The sequence below is a fragment of the Hyperoodon ampullatus genome (genome assembly GCF_949752795.1).
Source record: "Hyperoodon ampullatus genome assembly, chromosome: 10".
In the NCBI taxonomy this organism is placed as follows: Eukaryota; Metazoa; Chordata; class Mammalia; order Artiodactyla; family Ziphiidae; genus Hyperoodon; species Hyperoodon ampullatus.
Window position 1 is genome coordinate 97,284,947 of NC_136923.1, and position 27,200 is coordinate 97,312,146.

At 37.4% G+C, this 27,200-nt stretch overlaps 1 protein-coding gene across 2 annotated transcripts; it reads right to left on the bottom strand.

Annotated features, from left to right (window-relative positions):
* Positions 1–298: 298 nt before the first annotated feature.
* Positions 299–26,770, bottom strand: TMEM170B (transmembrane protein 170B; the record flags this gene model as incomplete). Of its 2 annotated transcripts, XM_079713419.1 has the most annotated exons (3): positions 299–429; positions 10,656–10,826; positions 26,674–26,770. In XM_079713419.1, 3 exons carry the CDS (start codon positions 26,768–26,770, stop codon positions 299–301), a joined length of 399 nt encoding a protein of 132 aa, XP_079569545.1. The 2 variants fall into 2 exon arrangements, with proteins under 2 accessions (XP_079569545.1, XP_079569546.1); XM_079713420.1 differs by lacking the exon at positions 10,656–10,826.
* Between the last annotated feature and the right edge of the window lie 430 nt (positions 26,771–27,200).

A 27,200-nucleotide genomic window follows, 5' to 3' on the forward strand; every position in this document is an offset into this window, starting at 1 on the left:
TTAAGAACGATGATTCAACGCCAGTGTTAACCTGATTGGCAGCTAAACAAGGTGCTTTTTCTCGTAGCTTCACGTAGTGTCATGCGCCTTGCCTGGGACGGAGGCACGTAAGGTGCAGTGCGGTAGTGCAATCACTTGAACACGAGAGGGCAATCTTCCCACACAGCTCAAGACCTTATGTTTTGACCTGCTCCTTCCACATTCTTGTACAATTTCATTCCCACTTGTTAACAATGCCATTTGCAGAGAATCTGTACATCTGCTTCCTTATGTGAAGTAAGACATGCCCACAGAAACCTCAGAGTGTGGCGAGAATCCTTGAAAAGGAGATGATTAATGTCAGTACGGTCTGTCCAACGCCCCACACCAGTGCTTCCAAGGGGGCCATGTTCTTCCCTGCCACTCTGTAAATGCCGGCGACTGCTGCACCTAGATGAGAAAGAGGGAGAGACAAATAACACCTTCATTCATTCTGAGACACGCTACGTGGCTGTAACTTAAAATCTCTTTTCATTTGAGCCAAACAGTAAGTCATCAGTCATTCTCATAATTTTCTATGAAAGAGTTTCCATGTGATTGGTAAAAGTTACTCTACCATACCACATTTACCCACAAAACTGAATAACAGGCTTCTCTATTCAACTGCAAAATATGTATTTATGGTATATGCTGCTTACTTGCCATAAAATATGTTCATAAAAAATGAGTAATTCATTATTGTACTCTCTCAGCTGGGTGTTAAATCGGCCAGACCTCATCAGCACTTTTATAAACATATGAAACAGTATATTGGTAATTATAAATAATAATACAGAAAACCATATAATTTAATATAATTTCTAAATTACTCAAGAAAAAAGTGAATATTAAAGGAATTTTAATTTATTTCAGTAAAATGAACTAATTCTTAAATGTCGCATAAAAGATCAGAATTTTGACTAATGTACTTCACAATCTACCATATAAAATGGTTTAAGTGTTTTAATAAAGCACACAACTGTAAAGTTATTTGGAGACGAGTATCTTGACATCTAATAAAAGTGGAATATGAACCTGACATCCATCTGTTCTAGGAAAATTTTTTAGGTAACAAGCATTTCTGAGAATGAGAGAATCTCAGGAGCTTCAGAGCCCCGAGGCTCGGTTCAACACTTCATCTTATTGCTATAGTATGTATAATGATGTGGTATCTAAGAGGCTGATTTTAAAAGTACATTCAGAAATCATAAAAGGAGGAAACATTTAAAGTATGGTTATGCCATCTCACAGGTTGAGATGGCCTTACAACTTTTCTCTAGAAAAAACTGTCTATGTATCCTAGAATGATCAAACAAAAAGAACAGAAATAAATTATTTGAAGACACTGAATTATAATTATTTGAGATAGAAATTCTACTCATAAAAATTAGCTAAGAATTAACTCCAGAGCTCACTTAAATTCAAAATATTATATTTCTCTATAGAAGACATAAATAGGAAAAGCAAATTATTAATTTAAGCCAAGGGCTTTCATATACATATTTTAAAGAAGGAAATTAAAATATATAGTATATTTACAGCATACTGTGTATCTTGACAGGAACTTTATCATCTTAAATATGATACCACTCCTGAGTATTATTACTTAATTTAAAGTTGAAAAAAACAGAGGTTCAGAGAGTTTCAATTACTAGCCCAAGGAAATATAGTAAGTACAGAGCTGGAATTTCAATCCAGGTTAGTCTGGCTATAAATTTCCAAATCATTCTATCATTTCACATTTACACCAAGTGAAAAAGAGAATAAGGAATTCAGAAAATAATAAAGTAACTGATAATTATCTCAATACTAAATAAAACTAGTAGCACCAACATTTACTTAATCAAGTAATAAACTTCACTAGTATAATTAATCATATCCTCAAATTTTAGAATTGGATAACATTCTGAAAATATTTTAAAGATCTTAGCCTTCTTTGTTATCAGAAATTATGTTAAAATAAACCTGAGAAATACTGTCTTTACTTCGGGTTCACCCTAGATTTCCATGACTATCTTCAATTTTAAAAACCACAATTTGGCCTCCATTTCTCCAGCACTAAATTTTCAAAAATGATCCAAAAGGTGAAAAACATAGCAATTACTAGCTCAGGCTGCCTGGGAAGTGCCAATTTGTTAATTCAAACATCTCATGCTTATATAAAGTTAAGAGCATGGATTTTGGAGCTAGACTTGTGGGTTAAAATCCAAGCTCCACTAATTAGTAGCTGTGTTACACTGAGCAATCACTTAACCTCCCTGTGCCTTATTTCTTCAACTGTAAAATGGGTGGGTTTGAAGATAATACTTGGAAAGTGCTTAAAATAGTGTCTGGTCCCAGTATGTACTCCAAATTTTGGTTAGTAGTTGTTGCAGCAGTAAATGATAAAGGAATTTCCAATCAGTGATTCATCATTCATTAAATGGTGTGGAACAACTGATAGCCACTTGGAAGAAATAAATTTAGGTCCCTACTTCATACCACTCCCCAGAGTAAATTCAGATGGGTTAAAAAACTAGATGTTAAAAGCAAATAAATAAAATGAATTTCACTTTGGAAGGTTTGGTGTTTGAGGAATAACTTACAAAACCACAAATAACCCACTTTTCTTTATACTCTTTCAAGAAACAGAGGATAAGATCTTCAACCCTATAATGTAAGGGGAGAAAAACCACTGTAAAACTCGAGAGTTTCCAAAATCAAGAGAGATATTGATAGTGTTATACAGAAAATAAAACGAACTACGGTTTTCCTCCCAGCAGATAATCAGGAACCAATTTGTAAGTTACAACTTCCCTTCAAAAGCAGCAGATTTACACTAGTTCCCATTGCACTATATAATTTCACAACCCAGAAGCACTAGTCAGAAAAGACTGTTCCAGTGGAACTCTTAATCGATAAGATCTGAAAGAAAACAATTTTGTGTGCCTATTAAATGATTTTGGAAACACTGCTATTAAATATTGAGCAGATATGGAGTATTTATAAAATACATGTAGACTGTTAAAAAACACACACACACAACAAATTCCCAAGTACCACCATCCAACTGAAGAAAAGAACATTACTATTTCATCTGAGGTTCCAGTGCACTCTCCTCAGTTACATCCCATTCCCTCCCAAATTTGGTTTTTATCATTCCTTTGCTTTTCTTCAGCTTTATTGCCTGCCTATATCCTAAGATATCTATTATTTAGTTTTATAAATAAATGAATTTTATATAAATTGATACTGTAAGTATTTTGGAATCTTTGGCTCAATGTTATATTCAGAAAATTATCCATCTTGTTGTATATAGCAGTAAGTCATACATTTCCACTGTTGTAAAGAATTCCAAGTATGAATATACCCCAACTTATTTATCCATTCTACTGTGGATGACATTGTTTCTAGTCCTTAACAATGACAAACCCTGCTTCTGTGAACATCCTTGTAACATGACCTCTGGCACACATACGCAATCAAGAGTTTCTCTACAATGTGGGTAAAAGTAGAATTGCTCAGTCCTATGTTATGGGCATTTTCAACTTTACTAGGTAATGCCAACTTGTTTTCCAAAGTAATTGTACCAATTTATATCCCAGTTACTCCATATCCTCAGAAGCAGTTAATATCTTTAAAAAAATTTTTTGTCAATCTGGCAGGTAAGAGATGTTATCTCTGCAGTTAATTTGGGTTTCCCTGATTTTTAATGTCATCGAGCTTTTCCTCACATATTCTTCACATTTGGCCATTAGGGTTTCTACTTCTATGAAATGTTTGTCAAATCTTTTGTCCATTTTTCTAGTGGATTGTCATTTTCTTATTTGATTCATGGGGTTTTTTTAAATATAGTTTGGATATTAATCTTTTTACATTTATATAAGCTAACAAATGTCTTCCCCCAATTTGTGCTTTAGTTTTCACTCCTGTTAAGATGTATTTTGCTGAACAATAGCCAGTTGAAAGAGTACAAATATTGTGATCCTTATTTTCTTGGTGAAGTGTATGCAAGAATGAAGAAGGCAGAAGTGTAATAGGGTGCCTGAAATAAATGAAACATGTTTGGAACTGCCACTGTGAACAACAGCAGAAGGTATCAATTAGAAATATGTAAAGATCCCAAAAGTATTAAGGGGCTAGAGAAGACTGGCATAGCAAAGATGAAGTGGAGAAAGCAATTCTGCTGAACTGAGCTGAAGGTAAATAACAGATATAAACCTGCAAGGACAAGGGTGACTAGGAGAAGAGTCACCAGTGGACAGAGATGTCAATATACAGCAACATAAAGTGTCTGCAGAGAGGTGGACCACTGAAAAGTGATTTAATCTGCCCTTCACATTCCTGAGAGAACGCAAATATAAAGGTTAAGGCAGATTTGGTTCTAATGGTGTTGATTCTCAGTTTGTGTAATCAGACCAGGGGTCAGCAAACTGTGATCCACAGGTCCAGTCTGACTCACCACCTGTTTTTGTACAGCATGTGAGCTAAGAATGGTTTTTACATTTTTAAATGGTTTAAAAAAGTCAAAAGAATAATAATATTTCATGATACATGAAAATTATACGAAATTCAAACTTTAGTGTCCATAAATAATGTTTTATTGGCATACAGCCATAGTCATTTCTGATACTGAACTATCTTTGCATTCCTAGGATAACATTCTTAAAGTAAATGAACCTATACTTTTCCATCCTTCTGTAGTCTTCATCTTGTTTAGCAACAAGATTACTTTGATCCAGCAAACATGCTGTGCACAGTTTTTAATCTTTCCATTTCCTGCAATAATTTGGAAAAAATAGGAACTGTTCCCTGAAAATTTGGTAGAACTCATCTGTAAACCTCATTTGAGTCTGGACTTCTTTTGGGAGGAGGGGTCTTCAACATTCCAATTGTTTAAAAATACTTATTGTATTATTCATATTTTCTATTTCTTCTTAGGCCAATTTTAGCAACTTATATTTAGGAATATATAGCTGTTTACAAAACTTTCATTTTTTTTTAAACTTTCATTTTTATAATTCTTTATTCTACCTTTATTATTGAGTCTGTAGTTATTTCTTCTATGTTGTTCCATATTTTACTTTTCTGTCTTAACTATTTTAGAGTTACGGCAGCAATCTATTCACCTTATTATCTTTCCAGAAAACCAGTTTTTTGCTTGTTATTAATCTCTCATAAACTCAACTTAAAAAACTTAAATGCATTTCTCTATAAATAAAAAATATATATATATAATAAAACTAAACAACATAATTTAAAAAGATACCATGCACAACAACCATACATAATAAGAGTTTAGGAATTAATAAAAATATACAACCCTCCTATTGAAAAAAACACTTTTAAACTCTAACAAAAGACATAGAAAATGATCTGAACAAATGGAGATATATTACATGTTCCTGGGTGGGATTTAATTTAATATGTCAATTCTCCCCAAATTAACCTCTACAATGAATTAAATCCCCATAAAAATCACAGTTATACTTTTTTGAGGAACTCAGTAGACATATTCTAAAATTTATATGAAAGAATAAAGGTCCATGAATAGTTATGTTAACTTTGAGAAAGAAAAGAAATGAGAGGGACCAGACCTACCAGATATTAAGAAATACTACAAAACAATAGAGACAAAGAAATGAGGCCTTGCTGCAAGAACAGATAAAAAGACTAACAAACCAGAACAGAATTTGAAGGCAGTCCATGTACCTTGAGAACACAGTACACAAAAAAGGATGAATCAATGGATAGATTTTTTTAGTGATGTGGTAAAAATTGACTTACTACATGGGAGGAAAAAAAAATACACCTGGAATCCTATCTAGTTCCAAACACAAAGATAGACTCTAGACCAGAAGGCAAATTATGACCTGAATGTCAGACATCTGTTTTTGTAAATAAAGTTTTATTGGAAAAAGCCATGCCTATTCATTTACCAATGTTTGTGGCTGCTTTTATGCCCTAATGGCAGAGCAGAATAGTAGTGACACAGACCCTCTGGCCTGCAAAGTTTAAAATAGTTACTATCTGGCCTTTTAAGAAAATGTTTGCTCAGTCCTGCTCTAGATAAATTAAAGACTTTAATACAAAGGTAAAACTATAAAATTAACAAAAGAAAATATATCAGAGTATCTTTTGACCTTGGTGTGAAGGAGAACTTCAATAAAATTCTAAATTATAAACCATAGGCAAAAGGACTCTTTAAGCTGATTATATAGAATAAGGATTTCTGCTTAATAAACAACATCATGGATGAAGGTACTGATACAAGACAGGGAAGTTATTTGCAAAGTTCAAAGCCAATAAGACACCAATACATCTAAGAAACATCAATCATTTAATAAAAACAAGAACCCCAAAAGAAAAGCACAGAATTTAAAGAAGCAATTTGTAGAAGAAGAAATCTAAATATATGATAAGAATAGAAAGAGATGTTCAAATTCATTAGTAACCAGAGAAATGCAAATTAAACCAACAAAGAGGTGTCACTTTAGCCCTCAGACTCGCTAAAATTAGACAGCAATACAATGCCAAGCAATGGCATTATAGAGAAACCCATTTCCTCCCAATTCTGGTATTAACTATCAGTGCTAACTAAAATGAAAAATCACTCTATTCTGGAAATAAAAATCTAAGTGGTAGTAAAATATAATAGATATGTATCTATCTTCAGTCAGCCATCATTCGCTGATACAGATATTTAGCCATCATTTGCTGAATTGAATATACAGCTATGATTGTGCTAGCACTCACAAAATACATTAAGAAAATAAATGCAGTTAAGTATTCACATTGGCTAGTTTTCTTAATTCAAGTGTTTGCAGGTCAAAAAATTAGCCAGAAGAAATTTATATGTTTTATTGTTAACCTGGATACAAATTTTTACTTGAAATTGTGTCAGACATATTTGTAAGGATTTTTAAATATAACACTGCAGTTTCCAAAATCATTAGCTTATTTTATTCTTGACTGAATTGAAAGCAGGTAATATATACATACACATCATTAGGGAAGTAGAATCATGTTCTCTTTAAAATTTCACAATAATTTACAGCAGTAAACACACATGTAATACACATACGACTTTTGACTTCAGAACAAGCTGTTCCTTCTTCCTTCCTCCTCTGTTTACGCTTCCACAATTATAGCAGTGGCCCTCATCAAGAACGTCAGCAGTCCCTTTCATGTCTCTTTGTACGCCACCACAGTGAATAACAACTAATTTGGATTTTTCCCTTTGCCACAGTCCTGACACCAACTCCTTTTCCAACCCACTGCCACTAGTCTAGTTCAGATCTAGCCTCAAATTCAGATCCCAGTTAATGCCTCAACTCCTCTTCTTTCCCCTTTTTCCTCCCTTCTTCCCTCCCCCCACTTTCTTCCTTCCTTTCCTCTGTGCTTCCTCCCTCACTACATCCATCTATCCAACCAGTATTTTCTGAGTATCTGTTCCATTCCAGGTACTGTTTTATTGTTGGAGATTCAGCAGTGATGAAGACAGACAAGGTCCCTGCCCTTTCAGAGTTTCTTCTTGGTTCTTTCTTCACATATATTCTACATTCAGCCATAAAATAAATTTTCCTATTGAATTGCTTTGCCCCTTTCCAAGCCCACTCTAAAATATCTAATTGTTTTCCATGACCCACAGAATAAAGTCCAGACTCTGGCTGGCCGTCCAAGATCCTTGAGGATCTGGCTCTTTCCAATTGAATTTCCTACTAGTCCACTCTGCACATTCGGTGCTTCAGCTAAATCTGATTGCTTGTTTTAAACTCTACCTATGGCAAAATGAATGAAGTACCATATGAGAAATTTACAGGTGGAATGCAGCAACAACGAAAACCTAATGCAAGATAACACACAAAAACCAAATAGTAAATGAAGACAGGATGAGAAAATAGACTACTCCCTATTTCCCACAACTATTTTGTGACTGTCTTATTTGTGCCACAGGACAAACCCAGAGACATGGGAACAGGGCTCTCCCCTCAAGGCAAGGCATGCTGATCACTCTGGGAAAAGGTGACTGTGGGACACAGAAGGAGGGAGGCCTTGGAGCCATGGAAGAAAAGGACTTCCTCTCATCTCTGGGGCTAAGAACGAACTTAGAAAGGAAGAAGCCCTCGGTGGCGAGTCTTGAAGCAGATCCAGCAGCGACAGCCAGCTACCCTAGCCTCCCAGAAGCCGGCCGGAGTGAACGGCAACAGAAGCTCTGCTGTTCACCTGCAGTGACGAGACCACGCAGCAAAGAGAAGCACCAGTGTCCGGCAAAACCACACGAAGGAAGCGGCTGAGGCCCCTCCAGGCTCAACAGGATGCATCTAAGTTCTGGCTCAACTAGCACAGCAGAACCCCAGGCTGGAGTTGGGGGCTAAGTACAGCGCTAAGAGGAGAAGGTCAGAGGGAGTGAACCTGAGGACTGTAGGACATGCACATGAGGCAGCACAGTAGAAAACTTGCAAACAGCTGGAGGACACCGTAAAGTGGCTAATTTCTAGTAGGCCAGGGGAGATTTATGTCATAATAATTTGTGTTTAAGAAGGAAGTGCACTATTATGGTCAATTAATCTGCATACGACAGAGGAGGCAAGAATACAAAATGGAGAAATTCAAAAAGTGCTGCTGGGAAAACTGGACCACTACATGTAAAAGAATGAAATTAGAAACTTCTCTAGCACCATATACAAAAATAAACTCAAAATGGATTAAAGACCTAAATGTAAGACTGGATACTATAAAACTCCTATAGGAAAACATAGACAGGATACTCTTTGACATAAATCGTAGCAAGAGTTTTTTGGATCTATCTCCTAAAGTAATGGAAGCAAAAGCAAAAACAAACAAATGGGAACTAATTAAACTTAAAAGCTTTTGCAGAGCAAAGGAAACCATAAACAAAATGAAACAACAACCTATGGAATGGGAGAAAATATCTTCAAATGATGCGACCGACAAGGATTGATTTCCAAAATATACAAACAGCTCATACAGCTCAACATCAAAAAAACAAACAACCCAATCAAAAAATGGGCAGAAGACCTAAATAGGTATTTTTCCAAAGAAGATATACAGATGGCCAATTAGGCATATGAAAAGATGCTCAACATTGCTAATTATTAGAAAAATACAAATCAAAACTATAATGAGGTATCACCTCACACCAGTCAGAATGGCCATCGTCAAAAAGTCTACAAATAATAAATTCTGGAGAGTGTGTGGAGGAAAGGAAACTCTCCTACACTGTTGGTGGGAATGTACATTGGTACAGCCGTTATGGAGAACAGTATGGAGGTTCTTTAAAACACTAAAAATAGAGTTACCATATGACTCAGCAATTCCATTCCTGAGCATATATCCGGAGGAAACTCTAATTTAAAATGATACATGCACCCCAATGTTCATTATAGCACTATTTACAAGAGCCAATACATGGAAGCAACCTAAGTGTCCATGGACAGATGAACGGATAAAGATGTGGTATATATACACAATGGAATATTACTCAGAATAAAAAAGAATGAAATGATGCCATTTGCAGCAACATGGATGGACCTAGCGATCATCATACTAAGTGAAGTAAGTCAGACAGAAAAAGACAAATATCATATGATGTCACTTATATGTGGAATCTAAAAAAAATGATACAAATAGACTTATTTACAAAACAGAAACGCACTCACAGATGTAGAAAGTAAAGTTATGCTTACCAAAGGGGAAAGCGGGGGGAAGGGATAAATTTGGAATTTGGTATTAACAGATACACACGACTATATATAAAATAGTTAAACAACAAGGACCTACTGTATGGCACAGGGAACTATACTCAATATCTTGTAATAACCTACAATGGAAAAGAATTTGAAAAAGAATACATATATATGTATAACTGAATCACTTTGCTGTATACCTGAAACACTGTAAATCAAGTATACATCAATAAGAAAATTAAAAACTTTAAAACCCAAGAATTTAAAAGGAAAAAAACATGTAATTGCTACTTCTAAACTTCCAACTGTTCTTAAAATATAAATAAACCAATTTGTCCTGAAATTTATTTAAATGATTAAAAATTAAGACTATGTGAAATAATAATAACTAAAGCTTAAAAAATATTTTAAGTATGTCAAAATTAGAATTTATTCCAATTTTAATTTCCTGGTTTTAAAGAAGGCAAATTATCTGTAATATATTTAGAATATACTTTCAAAAAAAGAAAGAAGTGCACTTTTATTTTGTAGTCACAGGCAGATGACATCAAGGACCTAAGAGCTATATCTTCACTTTTTTTAAATGACAATTATCACTGGCATATTTGTGTGCCTACCTCTCTCCCTTACCACATAGTGAGCTCCTTTAAAGCAGAAACTACATCCACTATAAGATAAAATTTTCCCACGAACTGCTTTACCTCTTGACAATTTCTACAAGTTTTTCCATTTCCCCAAAACCTTCCATAATGAGTATTCATACAGCAGAAGTACCAAAACTATCTGTTCAGTAATTAAGTGAACTGATCTTTACCTTCTAGATGAAGTGTGGTTAGTGCTGAAAAATATTCTACATGAAAGATTACACTGTTACATTTACAATAAGAATAAAGTTACCAAAACTGTAAGTGCATATAAAATTATGTACTTAAAACTAAATCAACTTACTAGTAATCATTGCTCCAGTCACGGAAGCCAGAAATCCGATGCTGACTGCAATGACAGAGATTACTCTCCCCTGCCGATGCCTCTGTAGCATCACGAACATCAACACTCCTGCAGCACCATGGACAAACAGAGAGGAGAAGAGAGCCCAGAGGAAGATCCAGTACCACATCTCTGAAAGGAAAAGCAAAAAAAAATATGTTAATAATTCTGTTGAAAAACATCTTAGAAAATCCAGTTTAACAAATAGTGAGCACTCATGGTCTGGAAGAAGGTTAAATGAGATAACATTAAAAACATGCCTAGTACAGTACTTGATACATAGTAGTACTAAATAAATTTTAACAGTTATCATCATCACTAATACTTGATGGGGAAGTCATTCCCTCCATGACTTCAGAAGGTCAAAGCCTCTAATTTCCTCTAAATGTGCCCATCATATAGCTATAATCTATTAATTTCTCTAATAAACCCTCATGTCTGCAAATCTCTTGCAATAAATAAGTTAATTAACTGCTGTTAGATATATAATTTTCTATCTTCTATACTAAGTGCCCAGACATTTTTAAAAACTACCACTTAATTCAAATAATAAGTACAATAAGTACAAAACCTATCTGTTCAATAAATAAATGAACTGATCTTTACCTTCAGAATTCAGAAATAAGTCAGTGATTTTTATCTTTTATGATTTTAAGAATTTCAGGCCATTTCCCTCTTGGCTCTCACTTTTACATACTAAAGAATCAGTCAGGATTTTTTTAATGCTTTGTCTCTCAGGCCATATGCTAGTCCTTAGCAGGAACTCCTCAAGCTCTATCACTCTTTCTTCAATGTAGTCTCAGTTACTGTTCATTGAAGCCTGGTTTACAGACAATTGATGAGCATGCCTTTCATCCTCTCTCTAGCATGCCTTTCATTCTCTCTCTTTCTGGCTGAATGGTGGTTGCCAAGGACTTAGGGGAGAGGGAAATGGGGGACTTCTTATTTTAAAATGGCTACAAACACAAGGGATCTTTGTGGCAATGGAACTGCTCTGTATTTTGACTGTGGTGGTGGATACATATACAAGTGATAAAACTGTACAGAACTAAACACACACACACACACACAAATGAGTACAGGTATACAAGCAACACTTGTGGAATCTGAAAAAGGTTGGTGGGTTCTATCAATGTCAATATCCTGGTTTTGATATTATACAGCAGTTTTCCAAGATGTTCCCATTGGGTAAATGGGGTAAAGGGCACGTGGGTTCTCTCTGTATTATTACTTACAACTGCATGTGAATCTATAATTATCTCAAAGTTAAAAGTTTAATTTTTAAGAAGAGAGGATATATAGAAAACAGATTTTTTAAAAAATCAGTTTCAGCCTCCTAAATTCTTAAGAATTGACACTTAGAATGGACTTACAGTTTGAAATCATTTCAAGGAAGAGACATCTGATATATTTTTCAGTGTTAAAGTACCATGTAGGGCCTCCCTGGTGGTGCAGTGGTTGAGTGTCCGCCTGCCGATGCAGGGGATACGGGTTCGTGCCCCGGTCCGGGAGGATCCCATGTGCCGCGGAGCAGCTGGGCCCGTGAGCCATGGCTGCTGAGCCTGCGCATCCGGAGCCTGTGCTCCGCAACGGGAGAGGCCACAACAGTGAGAGGCCCGCGTACCGCAAAAAAAAAAAAAAAAAAAAAAAAAAAGTACCATGCATGCTTCTCTATGGCATAAGAGAGAGATGCTGGTGATTAAGGAAAAACAGACAAAGCTTGCCTTTTAGAGGTTTTTCTCTTCCAGCTTTCAGAGAAGTAATACTTTCACACTGTCACTCCCAAACAAATAGCTTCAATTTATAAAAAATAAAGACAAAAATGCTTAACTTGCCCTGAAGAATATTTATATTTTAAAAGATACAATTTTCCAGAGTGACTCTAACAAAGCGAGACTATAATACAGCAATAACAGGGTGGGGAGGGATGCTCATCAAGGCGGTTCTGAGATGAGACAGGCGCTGGAACAGGCACCTACTCTGTTTTTTTTTTTTGGTACGCGGGCCTCTCACTGTTGTGGCCTCTCCCGTTGCGGAGCACAGGCTCTGGACACGCAGGCTCAGCGGCCATGGCTCACGGGCCCAGCTGCTCTGCGACACGTGGGATCTTCCCGGACCGGGGCATGAACCCGCGTCCCCTGCATCGGCAGGCGGAGTCTCAACCACTGCGCCACCAGGGAAGCCCAGACACCTACTCTTAATAAGAGCTGCCATTTGCCTTGATCCCCAATCCTGCTTCTTACCAGGGCTACCCCCAAAAGCACTTTTATTTGTTGTCCTTATAGTACAGGTAGAGTGAAAATTTTCTTGACTATATGTAACACTTAAGAACAGGGATTATCTGACATTATAAGTAATGTTGTTTGCCTACTGACTATATAGCTATAGTCAGTTTACCTAATAATTAGGAAAATTAAGTCTAATGTCTTATAAATCCCCAAGATATCAAAGAATTATACAACTGAAACAGAATCTCAAATGTCCTCTAATGACCAATCCAGGATTATCCCTCAAGCAGAGTGAGCACAAACAAACTGCCCAAACTTAAATTTTTATGTTTGTTTTTCTTAATCACACTATTTATCATGGAAAAAAAAACCCTGAATGCTGCTGAGAATATCTACAATTAATTTAGATTTCATGTTGTTACTACTATTTTAAATTACCTGATAGATCAATACAACCATGTCATGAACAGGGCCTCTGAAGACCTGGTTCTACTCCAGATAAACAAGTCTGTCTAAGGTCTGACTCACTATTGGCAAACGCAGGACACCTGGAGAACTGCAGGACCCTAAGAGTAGAGCAAAGACAGATGCCCCAGAGCCCTAGAGAAAGAACAGGTGCTAAGAACGGGAGAGGAGTATGACCACCTTTTCTTAACCTGTGCAGGCTTGTACGGCTAACGTGAACACCCAAAGGCCCAGCTTTCTCTTTCCACCCATATCCCACCTAATCCAAGCTTCTAGCAACTGAGCAACAATAAAAGGATGAAGCCAGAGGGAGACTTTGCTGGTGCTAAACAAAATACAAAATGAGAAATTAAAAATACACTTACAAAACAGAAACCTTGAAGCATGCCGTCCATTCAATTACCGTAATTCACTGAAAGGAGATATTCTGTCTTCATTAAAGCCCTTTCATTATTTTTCCCTGTTCAAGGCTGTCCATAATCTTCATCTTACACTGAATTGTTGCAGTGTGTTTGTTTACTTTTAGTGGGATAAGAGGCAGAGGAGTAGTGATTTGTTCCAGTCTCCAAACAATTCTAGAAATAGCCCTGATCCCAATCTGTATCTCTCTCAGCCCTCGTTGCCAAGTCACTAAAAATTATCTTCTGTGCTTTTGATTTTAATCTTTGGACAAAATTATTTATGAGAAATGAGTTTCTCTAGATATCTAGAATATATTAACTAAGTAAAAACAAATCAAAGAATGGTACATATTGTATGATCCTTTTTGTTCAAAAGTTATAGGTATAGAGAAACACATAAACAGATTCTAACAATGGCTATCTTTTAAAGATAAGAGAGGAGATGCGTTATATTATTTTATTCTTTACTGATTATTTTTTAGCAACCAGCCTGGTTTTGTTTGTTTTTTACTTTACTGCAGATACACTGTCTTTAAAAGATAGTTTTTCATTCTAGAATTCATCAAAGGAGAACATGCTCTACAAAGCCAATGCTTCTCAACCCAGATTGCTCACAAGAATTACCCACAGAGCAACTAAAACTATCACTTGAGGGGGGACCTAAACAATTTTATTTTCATCAACTCTACCAGATAATCATGACATGCAATAAAGACAGAAATCACCACTCTAGGCTAAGGTTACATAAGAGGTACTTACTAAAAAAATCCCAAAGTCATAAAAACAACAAATCCTATCTCAATAGACAAACACTAGACATAATTTTTAATCCTCTATAGCATATCTAACCCTTCTAACAAAATCATTAGCAAGCAGATACTGAACATTTATATGTATTCAACATACTCTAAGCCTCGAGGTGAAAATAACATACCAGTAAGACTAAATTTGGGGGCTGTTCATAATTTCTATCTTCTTTATAGAAATGGTCCTCATTATATGTTTAAATAATCTGTGTTCAAATTTGGTTATCTCAAGTTTTTTTTTCATTCCAGCAAATCTAAGGTGTGGCAATCCTCCCCTTAGTTTCCGACACCAGTGACTTCTCAGTTTGGGGATGTGTCCCACACAGGCAGCTTATTAAACTCTCAGGGAGATGATGCATTTATAATTTGAAAAAATCCCTTAGATCAGGGATTGGCAAAGTATGGACCATGAGTCCTATCTGACCACCAACTGTTTCTGTACAGTCTGCGAGCTAAGAATGGTTTTTACATTTTGAAATGGTTGAAGAAAACCCAGAAGAACAATATTTCATGACACATAGAAAGTACAAAGAATTCAAATTTCAGTGTCTATAAAGTTTTCCTGGAACACAGTCATACTCATTCATATTGTTGATGGCTATTTTCATGTTACGATGGCAGAACTGAGTAGTTATGACAGAGGCCACATGGCCCACACAGCTGAAAATATTTACTGCAGTTACTATATATATGCTGAGTATGTTAAATACTGGTCCTTTATAGAAAAAGCTTGCTAACTCCCGGTCTAGATGATTTTGACATATGCTCCAGGGGGTTGGGTTGTCACCCCACACCCCACTGAAAATTACAGTCACAGCACTTTCATATATTATCAAGACCTGGCACTTTGGGTGTTTAACTAATGGTACGTCAATGGCATATATTCTAATACCACAGGTTCTTCAGGGCACAGTATGCAGCTGACACTATGGGGTACATACACCCACAGTTACACAGAACAAGAGGGAGAAATGTCAAGAAAGATCCCATGAGAATTCGTTGCCACCTGAATTTTTAAAATAAACAGGACTGAACCAAATGATAAACACACTGGAGATGGAATGAGGGTGAGGAATGGGGAGTGGGGCACTCGAAGCTAACGGTTCTCAGCCTTGGCTAGATGTTGGAGTTACTTGGGAGAGCCTAAAAGAAATATCACCCTCAGAAATTCTGACTTAATTGGGCTTCAGAATTTTTTAAAGTTTTGATTCTTATGCATAGCCAAGAATGAAAAACTGCGCTAAGACAAAATGATCTAATCATGGAATTATGTACAACTGAGAATATGCAATTGCAAAACCTCCTGTTTGGCTAAAGCCGAGAAATATGGAGAGAATTGGATGCAGATTATAGAGGTGTGCTGGAGCAGATTTTGTGGGGAAGGGAGAGTGCTTACAAACCCTAAAGATGTGGACTTTATCCTGAAGCTTGAAGGTTATGAGGAGCCACAAGAGTGAGAGGCCCGCGTACTGCAAAAAAAAAAAAATAATAATAATAATCAGTGAATGTAAAAGTAGACAAATAGAAATTATTCAAATTGAAATATAAGAGAAAAAGAGTGGGGGAAAAACAAAGAAGTAGTAGGAGGGAAAAGAGGAACCATCCAAGAGCTATGGAAAAATTTCAAATGGTTTAACATACATGTAATTGGAGTCCCAGATGGAGAAGAAAGAGATAATGGAGAAGAAAAATATTTAAAGAAACAGTGGCTGAAAATTTCTAAAACTAATAAAAGATATCAAACCACAGATCTAAGACTCCCAGAGAATCCTAAGCAAGATAAAGACCTCTCAAAAGAACTAAAAAATAACAAAACAAAAATAAAGCACACACACACATACCTAGATTCACCACAGTGAAATGACTAAAAAACCAAAGATAAAGGGGAAGTATTGAAGAAGAAATAAGGAAAAAAGAAAGAACAAAAGACATTACACACACAGAGGGACAAAGATAAAAAGTACAGCAAACTTCTCATCAGAAGCAACCAAACCAGATGACAAAATACAGTAACACTTTAAAAAACTAAAATGCAAAGCCAGAACCTATATTCAGGAGAAACATTTTTTCAAAACTGGAGGTGAAATGAAGATTTTTTTCCAGAAAAAAAAAAAAAGAAACTGGAAAAATTAACTGCCAGTAGACCTGTGCTACACAGCATATTAAAGGAAGCTCTTCAAACAGGAGTGTAATACTAGATGGAAACTTAACGTTCCACAAAGAAGTGAGCAACAAAGAAAATTAAAATGAAGGTAAACATAAAAGATATGTTTTCTGGGCTTCCCTGGTGGCGCAGTGGTTGAGAGTTCGCCTGCTGATGCAGGGGACACGGGTTCGTGCCCCGGTCCGGGAAGATCCCACATGCTGCGGAGCGGCTGGGCCCTTGAGCCATGGCCGCTGAGCCTGCGCGTCCGGAGCCTGTGCTCCGCAACGGGAGAGGCCATAACAGTGAGGGGCCCGTGTACAGAAAAAAAAAAAAAAAAAGAATCCGCCTGCCAGTGCAGGGGACACGGGTTCAAGCCCTGGCCTGGGAAGATCCCACATACTGTGGAGCAACTAAGCCCATGCGCCACAACTACTGAGCCTGAGCTCTAGAGCCCGCGAGCCACAACTACTGAGCCCGTGTGCCACAACTACTGAAGCCCACGCGCCTAGATCCTGTGCTCCGCAACGAAAGAAGCCACCACAACTAGAGAAAGCCTGCGCACAGCAACAAAGACCCAATGCAGCCAAAAATAAATAAATAAATAAATAAAAATTTAAAAATGTATTCTTATTTTTAATCATTCTAATATTTTAACCAGATTTAAAAACAAGTTGTTGCGTTTTTTCATTTGAAGCCTCATTTAACATTGAAGTTAAAGCTATTGTAGATATTTTATAGCTGCCTGCTTCCACTTCTTAAAAGAGAGCAAAAACATTAGTTTTTAAATTTAATTGCGACACCTTCAAGAGCTGCTTGAATATACTGCCTCTCTCAAAGCTTACGGCAATACTGTTTATTACCCACTTAAACCAAATTACCCTTTCACCAGCTAATTATATAAATTTAAACTGTAAATTACAGTACTCATCATTGAATAGAAAAAAAATTCTTAGAAAAATAAATTTTTAATTTAAAACAATCAGAATATCATTTGCTGTAAAAAAAATCAGGTTAAGGCTATTTTAAATAGTTCAAAATTTGCTTTACATTTAAGCCACGGCACTACCTTCCTAAAAGATGCCGTTCAATTTGTTCTTTCCCATAATCGATTAGTTACTCAGTTATAAAAGTATAAGGGTTGAATGGCAAAATCCAAATCTATTATGAAGTTATAACACAGCAATATACAATAGTTTCAATTTTTATTACTTATATGCCCTTAAGCATCTTAAATTATACATGTCCTACCAAAAAAATGTAACAACATATTTGTTTGAATCAGTCACTGACCTAAAAAATAATCTTTTCAGTGACTGATAAAATGTTACAATCTCATGATACAGTATTTCCAAAGGATCTTTACACTGAACACTCAAAAATGAACTTTTCACATCAATCAGCATAACTTATAATGAAACTCCCAATGTAACAAATTCTTAAAATTAAATCTAAATAAGAGACCAAATGAATGACAGATCAGAAAATAAAAGCACAACTAGTTAAACAAGTAATGCACAAGCACGGTCAGAACAGTCACACCTTTGATATGATGACAGTAATCCTCAGGAATCAGTTATGCCACACTGGGGTTAAAAAACAAAAACACAGATAATTTCAGAAGGGGAAGGGATCATCAGATATTGAATCCAGAGTTTCCTAAACCAAGTCTTAAGAAGGCCTAATTCTAAGAACTATTAAATGGTATTCAGAGAACAAAGATTTCCTAGGTCTTAAACCTCACTCTACAAATTAGCATATTAAAGGTCTGAAGCCCCACTTAAAAAAGAAAGCTTCTTAATTTTAAAGACTAAAAAAACAAATTTATATGCAAACGGGTAAACGATTTTCTTAACTCACAGCAAAATCTCTCAACTTTTTACTTAACTCATTAAAATTTTTAGATCATCTTTCCATTAACAACAATGTGAAAATTGTTGTCATTGGATTGTCTTATAGATGCGGAAACCAAAGTCTGGTTAAATATGTGGCTTTTCCCAGGGCATGGAAGCAACCTAAGTGTCCATCGACAGATGAATGGATAAAGAAGATGTGGCACATACATAAAATGGAATATTACTCAGCCATAAAAGGAAATGAAATTGAGTTATTTGTAGTGAGGTGGATGGACCTATGGAATCTATGAAAAAAGTGGTCATGAAGAACGTAGGGGCAGGACAGGAATAAAGACGGAGACATAGAGAATGGACTTGACATGGGGAGTGGGAAGGGGAAGCTGGGACGAAGTGAGAGTGGCATGAACTAATATATACTACCAAACGTAAAATAGATAGCTAGTGGGAAGCAGCCACATAGCACACGGAGATCAGCTAGGTGCTTTGTGACCACCTAGAGGGGTGGGATAGGGAGGGTGGGAGGGAGATGCAAGAGGGAGGAGATATGGGGATATATGTATATGTATAGCTGATTCACTTTGTTATAAAGCAGAAACTAACACACCAATGTAAAGCAATTATACTCCAATAAAGATATTTTTAAAAATGTGGCTTTTCTAAAGTACGAGAGCCAATTAATAGCATTCAAGGATAAAACTGTTTACTGACTCATGAATTCAAGGATCCTATTGCTTCTTTAGACTCTTTATTTGCATACAAAAATCTAGCAGAACCCAATTTATCCTAGTGGGGGAAGTTCCAATAACTGCACATTATGTAAGTATTTACATAAACATTGTTAATGTTTCGTTCTCCCATATACTTCAGATTAAATATAACTAAACTGTTTAGAATTTTTAAAGTACTACCATTTAATAAGAATTTTTCTCTATAGCTAATAGCTCATATAAATAAACATTTTTAAAAGATAAATTCTAATATTATCCTCTAATGTTAAAAGACAGTCACCTAAAAAAACTGGATTATAGCATCCTCTTGGAAATGTCATTTATCTTGAAATTTTAATGTCTTTAGCTATACTAAACACTCCACATTAACTTGCATTATATATCACAACACAGTTACAAATTGATCACAAAAAAGCTTCATTTTTTAAAAATCCAGTGTTCCCAATCCTTGAGCTCTCAGTAATAAAATCACCTTAAGAGCTAGTTTAAAATGTACCTTCCTAGGCCCTGGTCTCAAGGATTCTAATTCCATAGCTGTGGACTGGGTCTATGGACTGTACCCTCAACCAGCCCCAGGTAATTCTGATATGTAGCAAGATTTAGTAACCATATTGGATTAAAGTAATTCATGGTAGGGACTGGAGAGAGGGAGAATTTTATAATGAAAACTTATTAGCGGGACTTCCCTGGTGGCACAGTGGTTAAGAATCCGCCTGCCAATGCAGGGGACACGGGTTCAATCCCCGGTCTAGGAAGATCCCACATGCCGCGGAGCAGCTAAGCCCGTGTGCCACAACTACTGAGCCCACACACCGCAACTAATGAAGCCCGTGTGCCTAGAGCCCACGCACCGCAACAAAGAGTAGCCCCCGCTCGCTGCAGCTAGAGAAACCCTGTGTGCAGCAATGAAGACCCAATGCAGCCCCCAAATTAATTAATTATTAATTAATAAAAAATATTGGCTACACATAATTATCCAAGAGCAATATAATACTTTTAAATTTAATCAAGTCCTGGTGGTATTCCTGAACCATCCTCAAAAGAGATCACCTCTCCTCTCTCTCCATCATCCCTTAAACAGGTTCTTTCTCTACTCTCTACCTCTTTTGTTGTCTTCAAAGTCCCATTACCTGGTTCTCCTTGAACTCAGCAAGCCGCCGAACTATGACTTAACCTGAAGGTTAGTTCGCCTCAGTACACCATGAACCCCTTATGGACAATGATTGACATTTTCATTTTTGTTTATAAGTGTTTACCACAGAGACTGGCAAATGCTCATGATCAAGAAATATCCAACAAGATTAATCCTTGAAAATGCTAGACGCTGCTTATTAGTATAGTTCTTCTATATGCATTTAATAAAACAATACATTGTATGGCCACTTCAATTATAGTAAGTAAAATGCATGCAAAATGCTTTGTACAGTACCTGACATATAGTAGTTGTTCAATAAATATAGCCATTATTAGAATTATTCATCTGATTCTAATGTAAGTTCAATGCACTGAATTCTCTGGGCTCTCCTCTTACATCTGATGATTCTTAATTCCAGTTTCCTTCCCTGGTTCCAATTCCTCCTCCTCATCTCTGCCTCATCCTTCCTCTTCTGTTTAGAATTCCTTTCTACAGGAAAAATATCCCTAGTTATTCTAACTTCTCTTCCTGAATGATCTTACTTTTCTGGTCCTTTATTCCAATCACTAAACAAAGCAAAGATAAATATATTTATATTCTGAGAGTTAACCATTTAAGAATCAAAATCATAGCTTACACAGTCCCAAGACTTATCTGGAAATTGCTTTAGGTTTAAGAAATATCATCTGGACCTTGGACATGGTACCACCAGAGGATACTGAAATATGATTCAAAGATAATGAGATGGGTATTAGGAAAGTAAAAACCTTAAGATGGCAATTCTAATTTTTGAAAAATTACAGTGGCTTCATTCTCGATAAAACAGGTAAGCCTTCCAAATGGCAAAATCCTATAAAGTACAAATCATACCAGTACTTATTAATTGGCTCAGTACCACAAAAGAGTAAGGGATTTTTCACATGTATTTCAGAAAAAGTAAATTTGGGGTCTGGCACAAATATTGAAGAGTAGCACATTGTCTTTAGGGCTACATTCACAAAACATAAATTTCTATAATTGGACATCTGAAATAATTTTATCTGCATAAACTCACCTCCAATAATAGAGCATTTAGGAGGAGGAACTTAACCTAATGGGACACTAGAATACATGCAGGGATTGAGAGAAGCATACCTGTTTGGGAGCACCACCAAACGAAATTGCTGGCTATACTAGTATGAGGTGTGAACAATTACAAGTAGGTATACTAGGTACCCAAGTTTTCCCCCTTTCTCTCTTTTTTTTTTCTGATAATCACTATTAACACTAAGGTGGCTTAGCAACTATAAAATCTAAAAGGGAAATATAACAGTGTGTATGTATATAGTAAAAATAAGTAAGCACATATATATTTTGTAAACACACACACACACACACACACACACACACTTGACCTTCATTCCAGTTTGAATTCCCAGCTTCCCGATGTTTATACCAATAGAGAGAGAGGAGCATCTGCGCCCACATTTGCTGCTGACACAGAGAGAGGATGAGCCTGAAGCCAGACTTTGCCTTTTTTCCGAGGAACCAATTATTCCTTTCCCAACCCAAGCCCGGCTCTGTGTTTATCCAGGGGTTTAGGGATCCTGCCTCCTTCTAAGTAAAAAATTCTTCTCTAAACTCTTAGCAACCAAATTTGGGTGGGAACACAAAGTTGGGAGCCAAAAGAGTTGAAGAAAATAAAAGTAAAGCAAAAGGATACATTTCATTGTAGATCGTTTTTTTGAAGTTAGGTTACCCATAAAACTGAAAGAGTATATACATTCTGACTCTAATTTTAGGTTGTGGCGGGGAAGAGGGATTTAGGACATATTCAGAGAAAGAAAAACTATATGGGAAGGAAGGAAGCCACCTATCTCTCTACTTGAGTGAGCTGAATAAGCATATAACCTATACACAGTTAACAAACAATTTAGGAATCCTGAGAATCACACACTGTGGGAAGTGACATACACAAGAGAACTTTGGCAATAGTTATTAAGTGACAAAGATGGGGTCTCCAGGTGTTAATCTCTATATGAAATCCCCACAGTACTACTGTCTTCCAGGAAGGAGAAAAAATAGATTGAACTTGGTAGGATTTCTAAAACCAGATATATAGTAAATATGGATCACTAACTTTTACATAGGCTATGGCAACTTAAAATTTTAGAAAGATTATTACTATTATTATCACTATTCAATAATATCTTACATTGTACAGTATCTTTTATTTCTGGACAAAAATTAGTTCCGTTAACCCATTCTTGGGCTCATTTGGGGCAAATACTTACAAAGCTATTCTTAAGTGCCTTAAGATTTATCATCTACCAGACCTACCTGAGTTAAAATCAGATGTAGAATAAAAGCAAAAGGCACAGAACTGAGAGTCAGTGAACAGCAGTTCTAGTCCTGGCTCTGTCATTAAATGACTGTTTGATCCCAGCCATGTATATCTCAATATTTCTAAAAGGAAGTAATCAAACTACATAACTTCTAGCTCTAAAATGTTGGCTAATTCTAATTTCTAGTTGTCATCACTTTTGAAAAATCTATTTCTATCAAAGTAATACATACACAAGACTACTTTCAAGAGATTGGTCTCTGACATAAAAAGGTCAAAATTCTGCTTCACCTATGGGGTAAGATACAGACAGAGGAATAAATCATACCTGTTAACTGAAAAAAATAAAAGATGAGAGTACATTACCCTTTTATTTACTTTTTACTTAACCAGAATTCCTATTAATGAGATTTCTGCAAATCCTTCACAGTTATTTCTTAAATCTAAATCAGTCTGGTCCTACACTATGCTCCTTTCTATTACCTGTTTCATTTTCAAGTTTATGATGATGACAAAAATGCCTTCTGACTTAATATGTTATCATAATCTGAAAAAAGGTAATAATTTTTCACTTATTAGCTACCAGATCTAAGCAAGTTACTCTTTGCTTCAATGTCTGAACCTGTAAAATAAGGATAAACACTAATCTCTCTGAAGATGGTTGAAAAGATTAAATAAAATACATGAAAGAATGGTAACTAGCACAAAAAAAGCACTTTTGTGTTTTAAAAGTATGACAGTTATCTATATAAATTGCTTAAACACTCTATGTCCTAGTTAAAAGCATATTCACTCAAACAGATGTAGCTGAAAAATAAGGCAACTAGAATGTTTTAATCATGCAACTGTTAAGTATTGTTTTAAAAGCTCAATTCAGTAAACATGCATTGAGCATATACTACGTGCCAGATACAATATGCTAGGATTCCAGAATTTCATGATTACAACAATGACTCCACCCTCAAAAAGCTCAATCTAGAAGAGACAAATAAAAATTATAATGTAATTGAAAAATATAACAACAAAAGCATGTATAAGGAGCAGAAGGAACAAGATGAAGCACTTAATTCATTAATTCATTCTGTTTACAGAGAACAGAGAAGAAGTAGCTAAAGCAGCTTGGAAGGGGGGAAAGAGTAGTTCTGTAGGCAGAGACGGGTTTCAAGGCTAGCTCAGCCATTTCAAGCTATTTGATGTGGGACAACTTTACCTCTCTGAGCTTCTTTGTAAATCTGCTTTGGAGAGTTACTCTGAAGATTAGAAATAATATATGTAAATTGCCTGATACATAGCAGGCATTCAATAAATAGGAGTTATCTTGTTTTAGAAGTTGTGTGTTTGTTTTTAATAGACTAAGTTCTAAATGGCACTGCAGATGCAAGAGGGAGGGGATATGAGGATATATGTATACATAAAGCTGATCCACTGTGTTATACAGCAGAAACTAACACAACATTGTAAAGCAATTATACTCCAATAAAGATGTTTAAAAAATTAAAAAACAATTTTAACTTACATCTTAATTATGAAGCTGAAAAAAAAATGGCACTGTAGGAGGCATCACTTAACTAATGATCAAGCTGCATATGGGATCGCGAAGGTCACCAGCATGGAGAAGGCCATAATGAACCACATCAGAATGTTACCACTTACGGCGTCTACTTTTTAGCAGTGATGGGGTTCCTAACGTGGTACATTCACCTGCTGGTGAAGCCTATTTCTAATCTATTTTCTCCATTTTTACAGAATTTTGCGTACTCAGACTCTGTTTAAATTTCCTAGAAGAGGTTCCCATGCTCCTCAGTCCCCCCTCAGTCCTGGTTTTGGATGTTCAGCATATCCCATATCCTTTATAAAATGGCAAGTCCAATGAGCAACAGCTGATTATTAAGATTATGTTAGGAGATAATTAGAACTAACCCTGGGTTGAAACTACTATTGTTAGCCTAACGGTTGACCTATGGGAACTGGAAGCCACTATAATGATTCAGAATGTTAAAGTAAATATTTTAAAATATTGTTAAATCTGTCCAAGAGGTAAGTTACATTTACATTTACTCTATGGTTCCCAAAGCTAATTTTCTCTAAATACCCACCGATGAGCTAAGCCAGTCATTAACATATACAAATACACATTCTTAAATCCTTATTTTTCATTTTACTCCAATAAACATAATTCATACAACATTTGAAATATTAACAGTGGAAAACACAGGGAAAGCCATAAGTAAGATAAAGTGGTCTATCTCAAAATTCAATTGAACAATGAAATGGTTCTTATGTCAGTGTAGGTTTTCAGAACTAAAAACATGTTCCTGACCTGCAACCATCATGTAAGGTCAGTGTGCTCCAAGTTAAATAACCACAGATTAAAAGTGAGGGCACCATAAATCAATCCAGAATCCATGTTAATTTTATTTATTTATTTTTTGCGGTACACGGGCCTCTCACTGTTGTGGCCTCTCCCGTTGTGGAGCACAGGCTCCGGACGCGCAGGCTCAGCGGCCATGGCTCAGAGGCCCAGCCGCTCTGTGGCATGTGGGATCTTCCCGGACCGGGGCATGAACCAGTGTCCCCTGCATCGGCAGGCGGACTCTCAACCACTGCGCCACCAGGGAAGCCCCCCCCCCCCATGTTAATTTTATATAGCAGTTTCCACATTCAAGGCACACAGCGTCTTTAAACTCAACCTTGTGGTAAATAATCCCAATTTTTCTCTATGAATATCTGAACTCCATGTAATGCTAGATCTTATAATATCTTGTACCCTATCAAGACAGGTTATATTTGTAAAATACTCTCCATAGTCTTAACCAGTTTAACATAATGCATTTTGAAATGCTAATGCTCTATCAAAATTAGCTGTCTTATACATTTTCAAAAATTAAATCCTGAGTATGTTTTTAAGATTTTTCCCTGAGAAGCACGCACTGAGGAGTCATCAAACTGCAACTGAAATCACTTTCTTGTAAACACTAATCTTTAGCGAGTATTTTTTAATGTCAGGGTATAATACAAGCATTTCTGCATTAACCAAGCCAGAAGTTTCTCCACAAACCAGACCTACAAATTTGATTTTTAAAGTTTATGAGTATTATCGCTCACTTTTACAACCAGAAATTGATGTTAACTACTATAATATATTAAGTCCAATTCCCTCCTGATAGCCTTGACGTATGAAGGGAAATACACAAAATTATCAAATGTCACAGAAGCAGCAGCTTGAGGCCAGAAGGAGACAGACAGACAAAAGGAAATAGGAGAGGGAGGAGATATATGGTTAAAGCAAAAAGTGCTTAGAATTCACTAGACCTTGACCCAGCCCGTGACCTAATATAATCTACTTAATGAGTCATTTATATCGCAAAAAACCCCCAAAATTAACAGTTGAAGCAAATTGATCATTGTGAGCAGGGAATTTAAGTTCTGCATTCGATTTGAGATTTGCAAGAAAGAAATAGAGCTAAACTAGAAAAAGACCTAAAGAGCAAGAAGCGCGCGCACGCGCGTGTGCGTGTGTGTGTGTGTATGGAGGTGGGAAGATAAATAAAGGCTAACTGTACTCAAGTCTCAGCGCTAAAGCTATTCCACGCGTACTACAGAGGCAGGGCGGTCGCCGGCCCTCCCCATGCAGGAAGGGAGGGGAGGCGGGGGTCGTGGATTCTCCCCCAGCGCTTCTGGAGCCGGGGTCTCGGGGGACTGGCGTCGGCGCCCCCAGAACAGGAGCGGAGCAGATCCAATTAACACCTTCCTCGCCAGGACTTGGGACCGCGAGCTCCCGAGCGGGGCGCGCACGGGGGTGGGGCGGCGAGGAGCGCTTCCCCTCCGAGGGAGGGAGAAGGGAGGCGAGGGGCGGCACCGCATCCCGGTCCCCACCCCGGGCGCGTCAATTACCTGTAAGGTTCCTCAGCACCGTCCCATGGGCCCAGAGGCTCAGGACCTGCTGCACCGACAGGTTGATCATGGAGTGGTCGCCCCCCTCCGCCTTCATCTTCCCTGGGGGGAGCCCGCCGCCCTCTCCTCCGGCGCCGGGCGGCGGCGGCGGCGGCTGCGAGGCTCCGGGGGCGGCGGCGGGTGCGCGGCTCCTCCAGGCCGCCGCCGCCGGAGGAGGCTTCGGGTCGCCGGGCTGGTCGCTGCTGCTGCCGCCGACGGGCCTCCGGGGGGGGCCGCTCAGCGCGTCTCCCAGGCAGCCCCCTCCCCGCCGGGGAGACATCGAGGACGGCGGACTGGGGAGGGGAGGGGGCCGGGCGCTCTCCCCGCGCGGCCCCCGAGCGAGGACTCGGGTCGGAGGAGGCCGCTGCCGCTCCCTCTCAGGGGCAGCTCGGAGCCGCGGGGGCCGGGCACGCGAGGAGGCCGAGGTCACGCCGGGAGGTCCGGGGTGATGGGCAGCCGGCAGGTGCAGCCCCCGACGGGGCTCAGCT